Source organism: Sminthopsis crassicaudata, chromosome 3, assembly GCF_048593235.1.
Source record: "Sminthopsis crassicaudata isolate SCR6 chromosome 3, ASM4859323v1, whole genome shotgun sequence".
NCBI lineage: Eukaryota > Metazoa > Chordata > Mammalia > Dasyuromorphia > Dasyuridae > Sminthopsis > Sminthopsis crassicaudata.
Window position 1 is genome coordinate 29,866,352 of NC_133619.1, and position 20,579 is coordinate 29,886,930.

Below are 20,579 nucleotides of genomic sequence, written 5' to 3' on the forward strand. Positions count from 1 at the left end.
AAATAGATGGAAAATCTCCTATTCTTGTGTTGGAGTGAAAGAGCTTTAGAGGGCATCTTTGTGCTCACTATAGCAAAGTGAGAATAAATGACTATTAACCCAAGTCGGGAACAATTAGTGTTCCCCACTGATGCCTACTAGAGTCTCTGGTGCTCCTGACAGATTTCAGGCACGCTGTGGAATATATAGATTTTGAGGGCCAGCCTGAAATTGTAACCACTGCTTTGAATGTTGATGCTCTGGGAGAATGTGTTCCAAGATCCAATCAACTGATTTGGCAGGAAACTTTTAGAATATAACTATTCATAGTTTGGGGGCTTCCTCTTAAGTAAAAGGGATGTTTTCTATTAACATTTGTACAGTATTTCCTGAAATTGAAAAATATGATGAATTTGACTAAGTTTTTATTTTTTTGTTTTGTTTTGTTTTTGTTTTTTTTTAGGCTGGGGTTAAGTGACTTGCCTAGGGTCACACAGCTAGGAAGTGTTAAGTGTCTGAGACCAGATTTGAACTTGGGTCCTCCTGAATTCAAGGCTGGTGCTCTATTCACTGTGCCACCTAGCTCTCCCCCTAAGTTTTTATTTTTGAGTTTATTTTAAAGATAGTTAATGTAATTTTTAAAAAATAATAATTATTAGCAGCAAAAAGAAAATCTCATGCAAAATAAGTAAAGCTTCCCAATGGATTTGAGCCCATTCATTTTTAGAATATTAGATGAATCAAATACCCTGAACTTTGACTTGATGTAAACAATTTTATTTCTAATTGAACTCAACAAGCATTTATTCAAACTTTCTGTTTGCGAAGCTCAGTGCTTGGATCTGATGAGAATAAAATCAGCCTTGCCCATGAGGAATTTGCGCTCTGCTGGAGCCACAAAATGACCATGTTAATATCTGCTTACAAAATATGGGTGGAGATAGAAAGATGAAGAGCTCAGGATGCTTATTTTACCATCTTTGTCCTCAGATGACAAGGGTGATGACTTTAGCTCCTTAAAAGTGTGTTAGAAATGATGTGATCCTACTACAGAAGACAGGTCAACTGCTGGCTTTTGGGATATGTCTTTGGGAAAATTAATCTTCCATCTTCCAAATATATAAAGGCACTCCTGGGTGTTTATTACCTATCTTATCAAGTCAAATAGCACTTTTTTGTTCATCTCCTTTCCTCTGGGAATCAAAAACTAGTACTTGTATTGTTTCTGAAACTGTTTTCAAAACTTAATGGATGGATTCTCTTTTCAGTGGAGAAGAATTAGAATGTAGCCTGAAAGACCTTAGGCCAGCCACAGATTATCATGTCAGGTGAGTTATAGTATCCAACTTGTCTTTTATTTGAAAGATAAATCTCTGGTGTTAATGCACAATAGGTTTGTTTTCTTTTTCCCTGTCTTTCTCTGTCTCTCTCTGTCTGTCTGTCTCTCTCTCTCTGTGTGTCTTTGTCTCTGTCTCTGTGTATGTATTTTGCTAATCATTTTCCAGACACATTTATTCTGGAGTTGGACGCTTCTCTTCTTTACACAGTAAAACCTTAATTAAGACTCTTGCTCTTCATTTCTCTCTGCTACCTAGTAGATTGGACCTAATTAAGAACACTTTATCAACTCACTTTAAAAAGCATCAGAATATTTCCTAGAGACACCAGGATTTGGAATCAGCAGATTTGCATACAGATTATTCAGTTTCTTGTATTTATATTCTCAAATCTAGTATAGTGTCTGGAACACAATAGATGCTTAGTAAGTGCTTGCTACTTAATTAGTTGTTTCTCTGCCAGGTATGACTCTATGTGACTTTGGCCAGGTCCCTTTCTTTGTCCTCAGTTTCCCTCTCTGTAAAATGAATGCATAGGAGTGGGTAATCTCTAAGGACCCTTCCCAGCTCTGAAATTCTGTAAAACCTTTGCTTCTCCACCAGTTTCACAGCAGGATGTTTTTGGTCTCAGTTTTTTAGTGCCAAGCCTTGTTCTAATCACTCAGCAGCCGCAGGAAAGTTTGGCCCTGTAACTTTCCCAATGATGTGATCTTGCGGATAACATTTCCCAGAGCAATTATCACATGATGAAACATCTCCAAAAACCTGCTTTCAGTATGTGGCCGTCCCTGCTGACAGGGTGATGGGGCACCGGCCGATCAAGTTACAGACGTGCTGGGGTCGGGGACAGTGGAGGGCACATTTCTGAGAATTCCCATGCACCTGCTTCATTTGACCAGGTCTTGATCTCACACGAATGTGGAGAATGCTTCAATACAACATTAATGTGGGAATTAGTTTTGATTTTTTTTTTGAGAGATGTTATTGGTTTGTTTTTTCTTAAATGAAGTGACTTTCCCTTTTCTAGAGAGGCAAACTGGTACTCCAGATAGGTGATTTATTTATTTTTTAATTTTATTTCCCCCCAATTTACACCTAATAAGAATTTTTAATATTCTTTTTTTTAAATTTTGAATTCCAGTTTCTCATCCTTCCCTTCCCTTCTATCTGGCATTTACCAGACCAGTGAAGGTTGTAAAGAAATAATACCATGAAATAGAGAGTATCATGGAACCTTAGACCAAGTCTAGTCCAGCATCTTTGACAGAAAAAAAACAAGAGAGACCCTGAGAGATTAAATTATTTAGGATCTTGGCAGTAGATCCAGTTAACCAAGTGTTCATCTAGTCCAACCTCTTCCCTCATTTTACAGATGAGAAAATTGAACCCAGATAACAGTAAATGACCATGGTCAGATTCAAACCCTAGTTTCTCCTCACTCTGAATCTAGCCCTCTCCACTGGGCCATGCTGTTTCCCATATAAAAATCATTTTGGTCCCTCAACACAGAATATGTATCCACCAACATTTCTCCAAGAGGACTTGTTAATAAAATGAAGCTGGCTTAGCTAATTCCATTGTTGTGGCCATTGGTTCATCAGCAAGCAAAGGGTAATTTCAATGGAGAAAATGTTTTGATAGATCCCACTACTTTACCTATGTCTGATATCCCTTTTTTTCATAATCATTTGGCTATAATGTATTCACGAATATAACTATGTCTCCAAACCAGAGCAGTTCTTTACAATGTTTCTGCTTGTTTAAGGAGAGAGTCATTGGCAGGTTGGTAGAGTTTTCCCATCTGGAAAACTGAGGCTTATCTCCTTCTCCTGATAAATTGGACTGGTTATCTTTGTTGTTGTTCTTAAAGATAGTTAAATATTTTAGTGCACAAACAAAAAACTTTCAGTGATGATGGTACAAATATGAAAAAAAATTTATAAAGCTGCGCAAAGATTAATGATGTCCCACTTTAGCCCCAGAGAATGTAGGGTTCTAGATTTTTACTTCATTTTCCACTCTATTCACATTACTATAGCCTAAAACAGGACTCCTAATTTATATTTAAATAAGCTGTTATGTAAGTCATATATTTCTGATAATCAGAAATCCATTATATTCAATTTTAAACAAAGAAATAATCCTTGTTTGTTTCTCGATAATAAATTTCAATATGCCATTTATATTCTCTTCTGTTTCTCCTTATTTGGGGGAGTTTAGAATTCTAACAGAATTTCACATCAATGGAAATGGCAGTGACCTCTCAATGCCTTTGTAGCTGACTAGTTGACAGTATCCATTGTAGACAAGATACTCCTCTGCATAGGGAGAGGGCATTCCCATACCATGATTTTACCTTAATAATAAATACAAATTCCAGATCTGGGCAAATGGTAAATCAATTTGAATAAATCCAGTGTTCTTTCTTATTTTAGAAGAGAAAATGTTATAAGACAGGTGACAAGATCTATTTTCTAACTTTGTATTTTGATCAGAAAAAAAAAAACACCCTACTTTAGCAGCCTAAGTATCAGATGTTACAAACCTTTTCAGTTCTCCTCTGAATAATGTGGTTCATGATACTTTCTAACAGGGATAAAAACATGTTGATGAAGCACTGCTTAGTAGGTGTCCTTATATAAAAAGGCAAGAGAGATTTGGCTCATGTTCCAAAATCAGAACTTATGTCTTGAACTTGAATGGCCAGCATCTACTACTTTCTATTACTTTCCATTCTGACATTCTTCAAGAGTTTGTGCACATTCTGCAGTAGGTCAGGCTTGTGGATGTGTTTTTTGCAGGAAGAATTTCTAGGTAAAACTTCAATATATAGAATCACTGCATTTGAATACATTTGAATGTATCTTAGCATTCATATATTCCAACTCTTCCTTAACTGAAATATCAACAGCTACAGACCTAGCTAGCAACATCCAGTCTAAGTGAGATATTCCTTCCTGCAAAAAACACTCATCCCATTTGGGAGTAGCTTCTGTTGGAAATGTCTCCTAATGTGCCCAGATTTGTTAATTTATGGCTTCTGCTTTTTGTCCATGATTGCGTCCTCTGGGGCTTAATCCTCTCTTCTCAGGGAAGCCCTTGAAATACATGATCACAGCCCTTCTAGTTTCTGTGAGCCTCCCTTGACCAAACACTGCCAATTCTTTATACTATTGGAGAGGGAGGGCAACAGCAGTTGGAGACCAGAAAGGGATTTTTTTTTAAATTTTGTTTAGAATTTTTTTCCACAGTATATATGCATGCGTAACTTTTTAAAATAATATTATCCCTTGTATTCATTTTTCCAAATTATCCCCCCCTCCCTCTACTCCCTCCCCTTGATGAGAGGCAATCCCATACATTTTACATGTGTTACAATATAACCTAGATACAATATATGTGTGTAAATACCATTTTCTTGTTGCACCTTAAGTATTAGATTCCGAAGGTATAAGTAACCTGGGTAGATAGACAGTAGTGCTAACAATTTACATTCACTTCCCAGTGTTCCTTCTCTGGGTGTAGTTATTTCTGTCCATCATGGATCAACTGGAAGTGAGTTGGATCCAGAAAGGGATTCTTATAGAAGGTGGCACTTTAAAAAGGGCAATGGAGGAACTTCTATTGAGATGGTTCTGCGTCTCAATGATTCTGCACTCAAAGAGATAGAGGGCTCACAGGAGCTGAGAACATGTTAAATAATGAAAGGACTCTATCTGGACAAAAACTGAGATTAAAAATGAGGATCCTTTTTGGTCTTTGTCACAGAATTCACATGTGTATGTATGTATATATGTATTGCTTCTTTTCAGGGTATATGCAATGTACAATTCAGTAAAGGGATCGTGCTCTGAACCCGTTAGTTTCACCACTCACAGCTGTGCCCCCGAAAGTCCCTACCCACCCAAGCTGTCACATCGGACCAAAAGTTCACTCACCTTACAGTGGAAGGTAGGTAGACCAGATGCCAAAAATTATCATGCAACTGATCTCAAAGTTGAGTTGTAATCATTTTTAAATTTTTACATAACTACTTTAATGGCTAATATTTATCATTATTTTTTCATGATGCTGTGCAGTGAAAGTGCCTAATTGGGTGCTGTTAATCGGATTTTTGGTGCAAATGGAGAAGAAATGTAAAAGAGAACATTTGGGAAATAATTTGTATCTCTTTATATATATTTAGCAGGAACCAGCAAACACATCTCTAGTGATCACAAGAAGGGAATTCAGTGATCAGAATCAGGATAATAAGAATAAGAATAATCATTATAAGAGTTGTGATTAAAACTTAACCTGAGGGGCTGCTAGATGGTGTAGAGGACCTGAAGTCAGGAGGACCTGAATTCAAATCTAGCCTCAGACAATTAACATTTACTATCTGTGTGACCTTAGGCAAGTCACTTAACTCCAATTGCCTTACACAAACATATATATATGTGTGTGTGTGTGTGTGTGTGTGTGTGTGTGTGTGTGTGTGTGTGTGTATACACACACATATATATATATATATATATATATATACATATATATATATGTAATTTTAAAAAATAATTTAACCTGAGTTTTACCATGTTTTCATGGGATAGGCAAGTAGGCGATTATACTGACCTGCATTTTTAAATGGTTTCCCCCTAATGATGCTATCTTCCAGCTATAATATGCCATTGGAATTTTAAAGTGTTACCTTGAATTTCTTGGTTTTAAACAAGTAAAGGTTCCCAATAGCTTCTTGATTTCTTCTTTACGTAAGTATTGTGATTCTCTTCATTTCAAGCAATGCTTAATCACTGTGAGCAATACTTTTCAAATCCTCCAGAATATTGATACGCATAAATCAAAGGTTAGATAGTATCAGTGACATGGAGGGAAAGCATTGGACAAAACCTGGGATAAAAATTGGGATAATCATTGAACACAGCTACTGAATCTATATTTGTGCGCGATTTTTGAATGCTATTGAGATAAACTTTAAATACATTAACATTTTCTAAACTCTAGTAAAAACCTCTTTAATTCAGACTATATTTAAGCCAAGTCCAGTTCCCAAATAGGAGTAGAGAGTAATGAAAGGTAGGAATTATAGAATATTTCAAGGAAATGCCTGTTTATGCATTTCAGAAATAGCAGATAACTGAAGGCAGCTATTGTTCGCCTCCAACTTAACACTGAATTATATTCCCAGCCTTGGTTTTTACATTTGAGGCCATGAAACTCAGGAGCATTTTCTCTTCCCCCTGTTAGAGACAAATAGCCATGGTTATTAAGGTTGGATGCCAGCCCCTGAAAGGCCAACATGACCCAGATTTTTCTTACTGTCATTGCTTAGTGGCAGAATTAGTAAATTCTAAGGAAAGGCATTGTAAAAGCTAGTGGAGCATGTCGGAGATGTAAGAGACTTCAGGGGACAAATCCTTCAAGCTATTCCTAACCAAGAAGCTCCCGTGTGGCAGCCCCCTCTCCAGTATAACCAGTAGTGATGCTTGAAGACATCAATGCTTAAAAAACAGAGAAAAGTGGACTTCTGAGAAATGCAATTACCAGTGAAGATTATTTCCACATTGTATTGCTAGAAAAAGCAGTGAAATGTAGCCAGGGACGTGATGAAGTATTATTTCTCATGGTTACCTGTGAAGCACGGGATTATACCGTGATCCTATCCGGCCAGGCAACCATGTCATATTTATCCAGTAGTCTAGATGATCTAAAGTCATTATTTTATGACTGTCTCAGTCAATAGGCCAAAGGTGAAATTGGTTTAGAAACTGAACCATCCTATTTTCTCTCCTGGCTTCCAAGGATAATCCAGGTCAGTGATTACCCAACTTTCTGGATTCACAGCTCCCTGTCATCGTTGACTTGATTTCGTGACATCTCCTCCTAAAAGTGTTTTTTGGCCTATATTTATCTCTTGGACCAAAAAAAGAAAAAAAAAAAAAAATGAATGAATGAGTGAATTGCCAGTTTTGTTTTGAGGATCTTATGGTACCCTTGTCGAAAGTAAAGATAGTCTAGGGAATAAAACAACAACCATTATTTGGAATCACAGATTAAACTCAGTTTGAAACCAACTGGATGAAATTGTGGTCTTGGGTGGTCCATTTTCATCCTAGCAGTTTTAACGATTAAGAAGAAGGCAATCCCTTCACATTGATGTTTTCATTTTATCGACTTAGTCCTCAAAAAACACTTCCCAGACTACTTTAGTACTCTTGGAAATGAAAGCACCTATTTCAGTTTCAACTTTAATTTGTTGATGACGGACTTCCCAGATTTTAAGATTTCTCTTGTTACAAGAAAATAATATACATGGGGATTCTCTTAACAACTCTTCGCTGGTGAAGGTGGCAATCAGTAACCTCCTCATCCCCCCTCTCCATTTTACTTTAATTTGTTTTGCTACTGAAAGAAAAAAAAAAAAAAAACAGCATAAAAAATTCCAGACTACTGTTTGTCGGTGTGTCAGCTGCATGAATTGTCTGCCCATTATGTGTAAAACTCTTAAGGGTAGCATCCAAAAAAAGAAATCAAATGCACAGCTTCCTCCCTCAGGAAGTTTAAAGTGTAGCTGGTTTTGTAGAGAACATGCTCACTCTAGTGTGATTTATGAATGAGCTTAAAAATGAGTTACCGAGGGACATAAGTTCTGTTCGGTAGCATCTGGAAGACAAATTGTAAGGTTTGGTTGCTGGGATGGTTTATGAATAGCTGGGTTAAGTATGGGGTTTTGGAGATCTTGAGAGCACTTGCAATTCATGCAATAATATAGTAGTCTTTAGTACTCTCAAGACATGAAGAATTGGAGGAAGGCATTGGGTCAGACCCTCTGGAAGTTATGTTGAAAGAACTCTTCAAGACCTCACAGGAGCAGAAAACAAAGTTTGGCTAAAGTCTATACTGGTGAGGTGGGTTACTTGCACCAGTAAGAACACAGGCCTATATCATAGGTAAAGTGAAGGGATAGAAGATTTGATTTTAAGTTATACTAATTTCCTTTTGTTTCCTTTTTTTTTTTTTTAAGGCACCAATTGACAACGGTTCAAAGGTCACCAGCTACCTTTTAGAATGGGATGAGGTAAGCATCTTTTTTATCCATCTGTTAAAATACCATTTGTTTTAAAATTTCTTTTTTTCCTTTGACCCAGTGTTATACTATTATCAAAGAAATATTTTTACAAACAATAACCATATAAAGGATGGAAAAAGTGGCAAGACAATTATAATTATTCATTATTGAAAACTATGATGGAATAAAGTGGTAGACACACAACTCTCATTCAAGTTAACACATTTCATTCATATTTAAGAATGCTTTCAAGTAAAAAATAGGCTCATCTTTCTTATCATTTCTGACAATTTTGTTCAATGTCTCTAAAACTTAATCAGGCATCATCAGTCATATTTTTTTAATCTTTTGATGATGCCCTCAAGCCACCACAGTTAAATTTGAATTTTAAATGGTAAGATATCATGGTTAGGGCTGAAGAAAAATAGCTCCTTTTTTCCCCTCCTTTGTCAGTTTCCTAGAGTCATTTATTGAGTCAGTCACTTTCTCATTTTACATTTTATACAGTCTTAGTCTAGAACTATTCCAGAATCTCAGTCTTCTATGGAACCCACGCTAGAGTTTGTGCCACCATCTCAGGGATGGGGTGTTTTTGTTTTTACATTCAGTACCCTCTTGCTATTATTGATTGTGAAAAGCAAGTTCCAGTGTGGCGTGATATTGATTGGCAGATTCTCAGCTTGAAAAACACTTGCTCCAGAAGGGCTTTTTTCTAACACGTGCCATTCGTTTTTTAGCAATCTGGCTCTTGGCTCCATTTGGCCATTTTTTGTTGCTTTATTCTATTTCCCAGTGATTATCTCAGTATCAGCGATTTTGCAAACAGCCTGGAGATTTTTGGCACAGGAAATAGCAGGTCTAGGAAGAAGGTCATTCCATTCCAAATGCAAGATAACTAATATCCGTGGATTAAACTTTAGGGAGTAGAAAGATTGAAAAGATTGCAGATTTGGGCCAAAAAGAAATGAATTAACTTTTAAATCTTGTCAGATGTGGAAAACTAAAGGTATTATTGTTGCTGTTGCTGTTACTGTTGTTGTTGTTGTTGTTGTTGTTTAACTAACTGTAAAATGATCATTGCCCAGTGGGATTTGCAGGATAGAATTTGACGTGTTAGAAGACCCTTCACCACTTTTGGGAGAAGCTTATTTCCCCATCTGGATTGCATCTGAACAGACCAGGTTCCAAGAAACCAAAAGACAATGATCTCTTGTTCTTAGGAACTCGGCAATGAGCTCAGGGTATACCGGCTGTTTAAGAGTCAGGCTTGACCAGGATTTCTTACAAATAAGGCATTATTTTATTTAAGGTGGTCTGATTGAAAAATGAAACCGCTCAGACGGTTCCTGCTGAGAAAGTGTTATAGGAGACAGTGAGCTGGGAATGAGCTCTGCTGGACTGTGAACAAGTAATCAGTAGCATCTTCCCATTCCCCAAAGGATGAGTGAAATCCTAGCAAAAAATGAGCTTACAGAGGCTTTCAGTTGTTCACTTTCTCACACCAGCGCGAAGTTGTTCTTGTATCCTAAAGTTTCACAGGATCTTGCGCTTTTCTGATTTTGAGAGCGGCTCAATTTTTGCCCCCAGATCCTGCAACTCTCTTTGTGTGTGCAGACCAGACATGGATCTATATTTCTTGTGTTTCCTTTGGCCATTTGGTCTTCGACTGTGTTGTCATGAGTTAATTGAGGTCATGGTGACCGTTTGAGAACTTGGATGGGAGACTTGCAAGGAAAATCCAGGTGTTAAAGGAAATGGTGGTTGTGACTCAGTTGTTGGCCTTATTCCTTTGCAGTCAGTAATAGAAGTGTCTTGGCAGGATGATGGAAAGAAATGAGCAGATCCTGTATTTCAGTCAAAATGTATAAACAAGGTCTACTGATCACTTCCAGTCACAAAGGCCCCAGCACAGGTGGAGTGGGGTCCCATGCTCCATGCTATCTGTGGGCATTACTCTTTTATCTCCTTCCCTTCCATTCTATTTTCTTTCCTTCCTTTCTTCCTTCTTTTTTTTCCTAGTCTTCTTTTTTAATTCTTTCCTTTCCTCTTTCTTTCCTTTTTCTTTTTCTCTCCTCTTCCATCTTTCCCTCTCATGCCAGTGGTGGCCCGTTATTTAAAATTCTAGGTGGCAATTCACTGAATATCTAATGGAAAAGGAGACCTCCCACATTCAGCAACTATGCAGGACGGTAATATGTTTAGATGCTTGATTGCAAAACCAAAATAGAGATGGCAATATTCTGGCCCACAGGGCAAGTACAATGTGAGCTTTTTTAAAAAATAAAAATAAAAGTGCTATGCAAGTTTCAAGTGCTAAATAAACTGAAGCTATATATGGGAGGAGCAAACAGTTAGCACTTTATGGCCTTTGGATTGCCTTTTTCTTAGGATTGTGCCACCTGATTCAGGTCTTAGCCATATACCATGTGGTGGTAAGTCCCCCTGTTCCTGGGGCTCCCCTTCCAAAGCTCTCTGGGGCTGTCAAAATTGTTTCCCGTCCTGTAGCGTTCTGAGCCAGAAGGTATTTTTCCTGTAATTCCTCAGGGTGAATAGCGGCGGCGTTAAAGGCAGGATATCATTTTCAGGGCAGCTTCCAACTTGAAGGGCTGTGTGAGTCATCATCACATTTTAATTTCCTTCTGGTCACAGCCCCATGTTTACATTTCCTTCTCCCTCCTGATGCTAATGAGTGATAGTCTTCCTGAGAACAGGCCAAGAATGGTTTGAACGGCACAAGGACTTCTGCCTTTCTTTGACTGGCTATCCAGATGTTAGATGCAGAGCTTATCAGCACAGCGAGCAATATTTGACTAACTCCCATCGTTCTTAGTTTATTGGTGAGATCACAATCAAGAAAATGTCTCAGTTAAGTGTTCTGTAGTATATCAGGACCCCAGTTAAAAGCGCAGTTTTTTTGAACTAGAGCCTAGGGGAAGAATCCAGCATTTCCCCTTTTCCAAGCTCCTGGCTGTTCTTTTTCCATTACTTTCCTGTTTTACCTCTGCCTTTGTTCGGGCCGATCCAGAATACACTTCTCATCTAATCCTCTTGGGATTCCTAACTCCCCTCAAAGCTCCATTCAATGATTTCTCTGATTAATAAATAACTCAGGGGCAGCTATATGGCACAGTGGATAGAATGTTGGCTCCAGAATTACAAAGATCCGAGTTCATAGTCAGCCTCAGTGTGATTTTTTTACTGTTTGCTTCAGTTTCCTCATTTACAAAATGAGCTGAGAAGGAAATGACCACTCTCGTAGCTTGCCAAGAAAACCCTAAAAGACGATCATGAAGAATTAGACATGACTTAAAAATGACTAAATAAAAACAAACAATAATTCCCCTCCAGTATTTTAAAGTTATTTTGTATGTATTTCAAAAATTTTTATCTGTGAACATTTTGTATCATTCCTCGGTTTCTCCATTCCCCAGATGCCAAGGCAGGAAGTTTGGCACATTTTAGGTCAATGAATGACCGTTATTGAGTACATACTGTGTGCAGGAGATTCAGAGAGAAAAAAATGAGGCTAATTGGTATAGACAACACAGAAAATGTGGCAACCTCAGGGCAGATTTCATTCCAGTGGTAAGGCAGCAGGCAGCTGAAGTATCTGAAGGACTCAATATTGGCAAAATTGATAGTAAAAACTAGAACACTTGAGGAGGCTGTAGGTAGGGAGATGTTAAAGTGGGAACACTCGGAATTGATTCTTAACCTATCTTGATGGTATAAATCTTCTTCCCCATAGGCTTGTGATCATGAGTTAGGCAGTCATCCCCACTGATTTTGTCATGAGTCCATGGCTGACCCGATGTCCTCACCTTTAGCCTATTCAGTAGTTTTATTAGGTGTTGCTATCATTCTCTCCCATCATGTCCATCATTTCAGTCCACCTACATTGTCCATGGTCCCTTCTCCCAGGTCCTGCCAATTCATGCTGATGCCACGAAAACCAAGCAAAACGTCTTCTGTTTGACGTTAGAACTTGAGATTCCACACTATGGGATGTTCCTGACTTAGCCCCCAGACTATCTGGAAAGCTTTCTGTATGGGCTTAGGAGGAGGGGGACTTATCTACCCCAAGAAAAGGTCACATTTTCAACTGCTGGAATATTTAGAACTGTAGTTTTCTCAAGATGCTACTTTGTAAAATTTAATAGTGTGAAGTGTGAAGTTCTTAATTTATTGTTATTGATTGAGCAGAAACCATTTCATTTTAGCCGCTATATATCCAGTGCTTTCTATCCTGCCTGGCACCATACATGATTAGTGTACCCATTTTGACTTCAAGGTATAAGATGGAATAAATCAAGGCAGAGGAAGAGATTTGGAGTTGGGAAAGAAAAAAAAAACTCAGTGTCAAAGAAAGCAGATTTTAATGGGAATTGACAAATAAGCAGGGTTGTCACAGACTTGAGGAGATGGTGTAGCTGGTGAGTTTGGACTATTTAGAGATTTGAGGGTTTTCTTCACTAAGTACCCAGATGTAAAATTCACAGAAATATTGAAAAAAAGCTTTCTCTGAACTGGGACTAATGTATTGCCTAAGGTTTTTCCTGAATTTACTCGGTTAGCCGTCAAAAGGACTTGAGTGTTCTGGTTTCCTGTTGACTAATTGGAACAGTCAGCTGGACTATAGAGTGGGCAAACATTGGAAATGGGGAATTCTCCCAAGGGATATGTCATTCAAAGTAAATGGAACAAAAGTCAGCACAGTTAAATGGGTATGGGCCGTGAAGTCTCCATCATAAATCCAGAGTTGGAATAGACTCAAGAAGCCAGCCCCCTCATTTTACAGATGGGGAAACTAAGACCTAGAGAAATCCAGTGACTTTCCCAAGATGACATTGCTGCCAGTCAGCTAAGCCAGGATCTGGTCCCATATTTTCTGACTCAGAATCCACGGCATTGTCTTCTTTATTTTGGGCCCTCGAATCCCAGAATACCTTTCTTTACTTAAACTTACATGGAGGAAGAACTAGATTTGGTATGTTTGACCCCCTAGGAGGATTAGATAGAAGACTCTGATTTAGATTTGATATCAGGAAAACTTCCTGCTGGTCAGAGCCCTTCAAAAGTGAGCTGGACATTGTCAAGATGACCACTGGTCTTGTAAGTCACATCTGGAATAGTTGGTCAGGTATCAGTTGAAGTAGTTGGCCTCTGAAGTCCCTTCCAGGTGCAGGATTATTCCTGGAGATGCTCTCCATTCCCACTGCAGGATGAAACAATCATGTCCCAAGATGCCCATCAACTAAATCGAACTATTACAAAGTTACCAGGCCAGAGTAGACATACCAGGAGGGTTTCATGGGTTCACAGGGACTGGTATCAAGGTGTCCATTGCCTCCCTGTTGGAGACCCCAGGTCTCCCCATCCCAGCCATATTCTCCTTCTCTCCATATTCTAGTCTGCCATAAGAAGCCATGCTGCAGCATTGAAGAAGCTCACTCAAAGTTAAGGCAAAATCTGTTCCCCATGATTTAAGGACTTAAATGTTCACTGTGGCAGCCGCTTGGCACCTCAGTTCCAGCTAAGCCATTGAACTAGACCTGTGGCTAATTTTGTAAATTTTAAAATAGCTCATGCGAGCAGCTGAGAAAAGCCTGACTCAGCCTAATGCAATATGCAAATTCTTTTTCCTGGATTTCAGATCATGTTCTGTTACCTTGGACAGAAAGGAAACAAGTTGTTTCACGTCTTCCTCACTCCCCCTGTACGGTTCTCTCTTTTCAAACAAACAAACCCATTGGTCTCTTGTAACAGTGAATCTGCCCAGTTCTACCTTCTCCTAAGGACAGATTTCTGTTAACCGTGTCTGGAAGATTTTACTTCTCTTTTGGGAGATCTGACATAGTTTCATGTACTAATCACTTGGGCGTACAGAAGTAGATCATGTACTTAGAAAGCATGACATTTTGGTTTTTGTAATTAAATCAGGGCTAAGTGACTTGCCCAGCACATATAAATACATTGTCAAATTGCTGGCTATCTTGGGTGAGAAGGAATGTAAGGAGAAAAATTTGGAACATAAAATCTTATGGAAGTGAATGTTGAAAACTCTCTTTATATAATTCAAAAAATAAAATATTATTAAGTGGGAGACATTCCCTCCCCCCCAAAAAAGAAAAAAATAAACTACTATTGGGAGGGTAGTTTATAGCTAGGTAAGTAAATAAAATGTAAAATGTACTTATATATATTTCTGACCCTAAGTGGACTCAACTGAAATCTCCAGTTGATGGAAAGTGTTAGGAAGGAAATTTTGAGCTGGGATTTGTTCAGTGTTTCATGTTTATCTCCTAAGGTTGAAAACAAATGCCTCAGAAGCATTTTGTAGTGTGCATTGCAAACCCCTCATCTATCCATTTGTGCTTCTTATTGACCACCTTGGAAGACGGAGGTGGGGGGCAAGCACGTGGGTCAGCAGTGCAGAATTTTCAAAGCTTCACCCACTGTGGAGTGTCCCATCTCTCTAACGCTTCCTCCCAATCCCTGCTGCCACGTGCCCCCTTTTATATATCCTTCTCCTGAAGAAGTCCATGCTCATTTGACTTGAGAAGCCAACATGTGTCTTTGATGATGCCTGGGGTCTGCTCATGCTGGAACAGCTTCTAAATATAGACCACTCGCAGACTAAATCTCTTGACTCTGGCTGCCGTTCAGCTGGCGGCCACAGCCTTATTTTTTATTTCAATTAACGTGGCTGTTTCTGACAGACGAGCTGATCTGGGCCATTGCCGAAACACCAAGCCGTCTGCGGATCCTTGGCGGGCGTGTTTGGATGGGCCAGGGCCTTCAGAAGGCAGCTTGGGTCAGGAGCTGGCCTTGATATGAATATCCTGTGTACTCATGGTGGTTACAAGATTCCCCGAGGTAGCCAGGTGCTAGATTAGAAAGTGGGGCTTGGTTTGGAAGCCTGGGCGGAGGAGTAGATCCTGACTCAGACACTTCCTACCTCTGAGACCAACCCTGGATAAGCCATTTTAACTTTTCTGAGCCTCTGTAAAGAGGCCATCCTAGAACCTACCTTGCAATTGTTGTGAGGATTATATGAGGGAAGATCAAGGGCTTGGCAAACCTTATTCATGAGAACATAATGAACCTGAAAGAGGCTGAGAGGGTGCTGAAAAGACGCAGCTAGGACAATCTCCAGAGGGGGGAAAGGTGTTAGGCTTGGGAATCAGGACAGTATCTGAGTTCAAATCCCGACGCCACCCCTGGTTACTGTAGACTTAATCCTTAAGCTCCCTGAGTCTCTATTTTCTGATTCACAAAATGGAGATAGGGCTGTAGTTGTGAAGATAAAGCAAGATGATCTGGGGGTGTCTTTGAGGGATTTCTGTTCCAGTGACGAAGACCTCCATGCGTCCATCCTCTTTTCTATATCTTTTCTTCATTTCTCCACTGATTGGGAGGAGAGAGGGAGAAGGGTCCATCATTCAGATTGATGGCCTTTCTCTCAAGCTCTTGACTTTATGGGGATGCAGGTCAGTTATCGTGTTCTGAGACCAGCCCGTCTGCTTTTTGGTTATCTACCGCATGCTACTAAACCGTGCTCTGATCACGAACTTAACAACATTTCTCCTCTTTAATTATTTGTAATGAGTTACAGCTAACTTATCCCCATTGCTTTTCTCCATTACTCACTGGTACATCTCAACCACCTTAGAGTGCTTGAGAAATGTCAGGTGCTAATGCTGCTGCTGCTCCTGATGATGATGATGATGATGATGGCGGCGGCGGCAAGAGCAATGATGACAATAACATATCCCAGCAAAATATAGAGATGTCTCACATCTGCTATCAGGACTATAGTAAACTGTTCTCATATTTTGTGCTGGGACAAATGGGGTTAAAATCAGAAAATAGACTCACATATAAGCTATTAATACAAGAACGATTGCAAATACCAGCCAGCCTCATTCATTAATGCCAGCAGTGTTGGAAACACAGACCATTCTAGGCTTATAATTGCCAATATAATGGAAAATGCCAGCCAGATTAACAGAGGACCAGGCAATCTGTAGAATCACTCCTGGCAGTAAAAATGCAAAGGGAGAGGGAAGGTCATAATGATTAATTAGTGTTTTGTATCTATATCATGCGTGAGGGTTGGTTGGTTGTTCATTAAGGTCCATATGCAGAGAGCAGCCCATTTGTGCTAGGCTTACCCATCCTGTAAGCAGGACCTATTCAAGTGCCAAGGAAATCTTCCATTAGATTTAAAATTAATAAAGCTAGCACTTAATGGTAATTTTAATGAGCCACAATACTTCTAAACTCTTGTTGTCTGAAGTGTATTTGCCATCTTTCATATTCATGGCTCTCCACATTCTGGCTTCTGTATCTAGAATGCCCTTTCTCTCCTAATCTCCACCTCTTAAATCATCAGCTTCATATAATAACTTTTTTTTTAAATAGCCTTTTATTTTCAAAATACATGCAGAGATAGTTTTCAACATTAACCCTTGCAAAGCCTTGTGTTCCAAATTTTTCTCCGTCCCTTCTCCCTTCCCCTAGACAGTAAGTAATCCAATATGTGTTAAACATGTACAATTATTCTTTATATATATCTACAATTATCATACTGCACAAGAAAAATCAGATCAAAAAGGGAAAAAAAATGAAAAAGAAAACAAAAAGGAGTCAGCAAACAATAACAAAAGGTGAAAGTACTATGTCGTGATCCACATTCAGTCCCCATAGTCCTCTCTAGATGCAGATGGCTCTCCCATCACAAGTCTATTGGCACTGGCCACGTCCATCAGATTTGATCATCACGTAACCTTGTTGTTGCTGTGTACAAGGTTTTCCTGGTTCTACTCTCTTTACTCACCATTAGTTCATATAAGTCTCTCCAGATCTCTCTGAAATCATCCTGCTGGTCATTTCTTATAGAACAATAAGAAGTTGCAGCCTGCCCAGGATCTCACAGCTAGGAAGTGTCAGAGGCTGGACTCAAGTGTTCTGCACTCCAGCTAGCTTTAGCACTCTTTCCACTGAGCCATCTAGCTATCTCTTTAATAGCTGTGTTTCTATGTGTGTGATTTTATTTGCATTTCTGCTCTTTATTCTATGGATTTGACAACAGATTCTGAAAAAGAGTTCAATGGCTTCACTAGCCTGCCCAACAGACCTGTTTTGCCAAAAAGCCTAAGGACCCTGCTCTACAGTAATCACCCAGGGTTCAATTCCAGTCTTAAAATGGTTCAAGGCTTCTGAATCCTATGATTTAGTATCTATCCAGCAATAGCCCAAAAAGTGATCAGTCTTGATTGGCCAAGATTCTAGGTCCTTTCCCTGTTGTCCATTTCTTTTGTCTTTTCACAGAGGTCCTTATGACAATAGATACATTTTCTGGAGTAAAGCCCAATTCTCCTAAGCAGTCCGTTAACCAGGAAATTGTGAATGTTTACACCTATTCTTCTCAAATATACATTGGCGGTGGCAAAGAGAGTTTAAAAGCTAATGCATCATCGTGTTATAAGATTCAAGACAGATAGGTAGATAGAACTGGGGAGTTGGTATCCTGATTACATCTCCAGCCAAAAAGCTGTGCTTACTTCCTTTATCATATAATCCAGTTGCCAATCAGTCAGCAAGCATTGCGCAGAGCTAGCTCGGAGGATTACAGAGATGCTCTGGCAGAGTCTTAATTCCAATTGGGAAAACAACATGAACCTGTGCAAAATGTATGCAGAATATGGACCAAAGAATACTGGGTATTTTGGAGAGGGAGAGCACAAGCCTCTGCAGGAATCGTCAAAGCCTTCAGCAAGTAGACGGCACTTCAGCAGTGGAGAATAAGCCAAGGGAGATTCCAAGAAGAGGGAGCTTGGATTTTGTGTTATTGAGTATTTGAGTCTTCCATGGACACTGATAAGATTTTCAGTGTCAAAACCTTTATGTAGAACCCTTCCATCCCTTGCCTACCTCTTCCATATCCTCCTCTGCATTCATGCAAAAGGGGAGTGTTCCCATCATCCTAGGGGAAAAAACAAACAGATAAAGGATGTCTGTTGTCCAAATTACAACTTGAATTTAGATGCGAATCTCTAGAGCTTGTCTAGTTGGTGTGTGTTATGTTTGTGCATATATAAACATATGTGTGTGTGTCTATTTTGTATAAACACTACTGACGGGAAATGAATTGGACCTACACAGAAAGAAATACAGAGACAGAGACATGTGCACGTGTATATATGTACTTACATCTGTATATCTTGTGTAAACCCTAATGATGAGAAATGAATTGGCCCTACACACACACACACAGTACACACACACACACACACACACACACACACACACACACACAAATATATATCTATACATTAATAGATAGATAGATCTTGTATAAACACTACCGATGGAAAATTGAATTGGGCCTAAATGTAAACTGCAGGAAATTTCCAAAGACATGAGCTCAAGTGCTTTTGGGAAGTGATAGTGATTCCCATCTTTTCAGTGAAAGCAAAGTCCATCCTTTTAATATTTTCCCTGTACCATAGCATGCCTGTAAATTAGGTTACTGAATCGTATGATCACCGAAGAATTAAGAGTGAGTATCCCTCAGATAGCGATGGAGAAAAGTATACCAGAGGAAATGATGTCATTAATTACTATATGATAGAAAAGGAGACCAAGCTGATCAGATGGTTTAAGTGATAAATAGCACAGAAGTACCACAGGTATCCTTATGTGATGGAGGATTCTTAAGGAGATGAACATTTCAGTTGATTGCCCTGCACAAATGTTGTGGTCCGACTAGGAAAAAGCACATCACTGCTTCTTGTTGCTCCCTTCATTTCTCTTCTAAATGTATTGGGGGAAAGGAGAAAAATCTTGACAGAGTGAGGGCCGCAGACTCTGGGGGCAGCTGTAATGATCTAATTATGCTCACCTGCTTAAATGGGCCTTGCTGACACTCAGCTCCCCTTATCTACATTTAACAGATGCGAGATATGGCTTGGCCCACTCCATTAGTGAGAATGAAATGGAAACTATGACATATACATTTCTCTTGGCAATTAATCTTTCTACCTCAGTAGTTACGTCTCTACAATGAGGCTCCAATTTCTGCCCGCCTCAAGTAATTCTCAGGAATTCAGCTGAGTTGAAGGAGAAGGGAGTTCCGTGGTCTTTATTTTATTCAGTAGTTAAGTTTTATTTTTAATAGATCGACTAGTTTGGGAGAGAAAAAAATCAAAAGATGGTGCTTGTGCAAGAAAATCACGTAAGTGTCCTTAAATATTGTTGATGCTTATCATTTATTTGGCAATTCCATTTTAGGAAATGAGATAAGAAATGTGGAGCATGTCCGTCCCCTGGGAAGAAAGGGTTGGATAGAAAAGACATTACTGTCACCACCCATATCAGGTCTCTCCCAGGTTACTAGGTGACTATCTGTCTGCCAGAATCTGCCTCTGAGCTACGAAGATGAGGGTTATTAGTTGTTTCTTACAAAGGACCCCTTTGATATTGGATTAAGTTTCACCTCTGTGTGTTTTGTATTATTTGGAATTTTTCCCCTCTCTCTCATCATCAGAACCAGGTATTTTTTTTTTTGTTTTTTTTTTTTTTTTCTTCATGCTTCTCACACATGCATTTTCTTTCCCACTACCTTCAAAAAATAGCCAGTGACTCCTGAATTTTCCCCAGAGAAACATTCTTCCTTTTCCCTTTCAAACATGTCATATCTGCCTTTCCCAGAGAGATCTCTACGGTACTTTGCAGCTCATGTCTTGAGAAACTCACTGGCTGGATCTTAGTAATTCTGTTGACAGTCTGTGAGCCAAGTACATCCTGGGAAATGAATGCTTTTATGTAGGTTAACAGCGTGAATGATGTGCTATCATTTGCTTAGATGAGTCGGAGATTGTGTGTTTTTCTTGTGAATGGACTGCATGTCAGAATAGGAAATACAATGTTAGCAGCATGGAGACCTGTGGAAACTGTTGCAGGACGTCCCCCAAATATCTATTGCAATACAAATCATGCTATAGTAGACTCACAGAATCTCAGAGATGGAAATGGGATCTCTTCTGTGCCATCTTTGAACCTTACCCACGGACTTCCTGTGTCTTATATCCCTAAGTAAGGCTCATACTTGGAAGCTGTCTCCTGCTAGAGTCACAGCTTAATAGCCCTGACTGTCAGAACAGTTTTCCTTGGATTTTTCCTATGCCTGCCAT

General features: G+C 39.2%; 1 protein-coding gene across 1 annotated transcript in view; it reads left to right on the top strand.

The window, feature by feature from the left end:
- FNDC3B (fibronectin type III domain containing 3B) overlaps nucleotides 1–20,579 on the top strand; it is a 370,100-nt gene that overhangs the window by 267,142 nt on the left and 82,379 nt on the right. Inside the window, 3 exon segments of the mRNA XM_074298196.1 lie at nucleotides 1,248–1,307; nucleotides 5,129–5,267; nucleotides 8,338–8,391. Of these exon segments, the coding sequence (XP_074154297.1) occupies nucleotides 1,248–1,307; nucleotides 5,129–5,267; nucleotides 8,338–8,391 (253 nt within the window).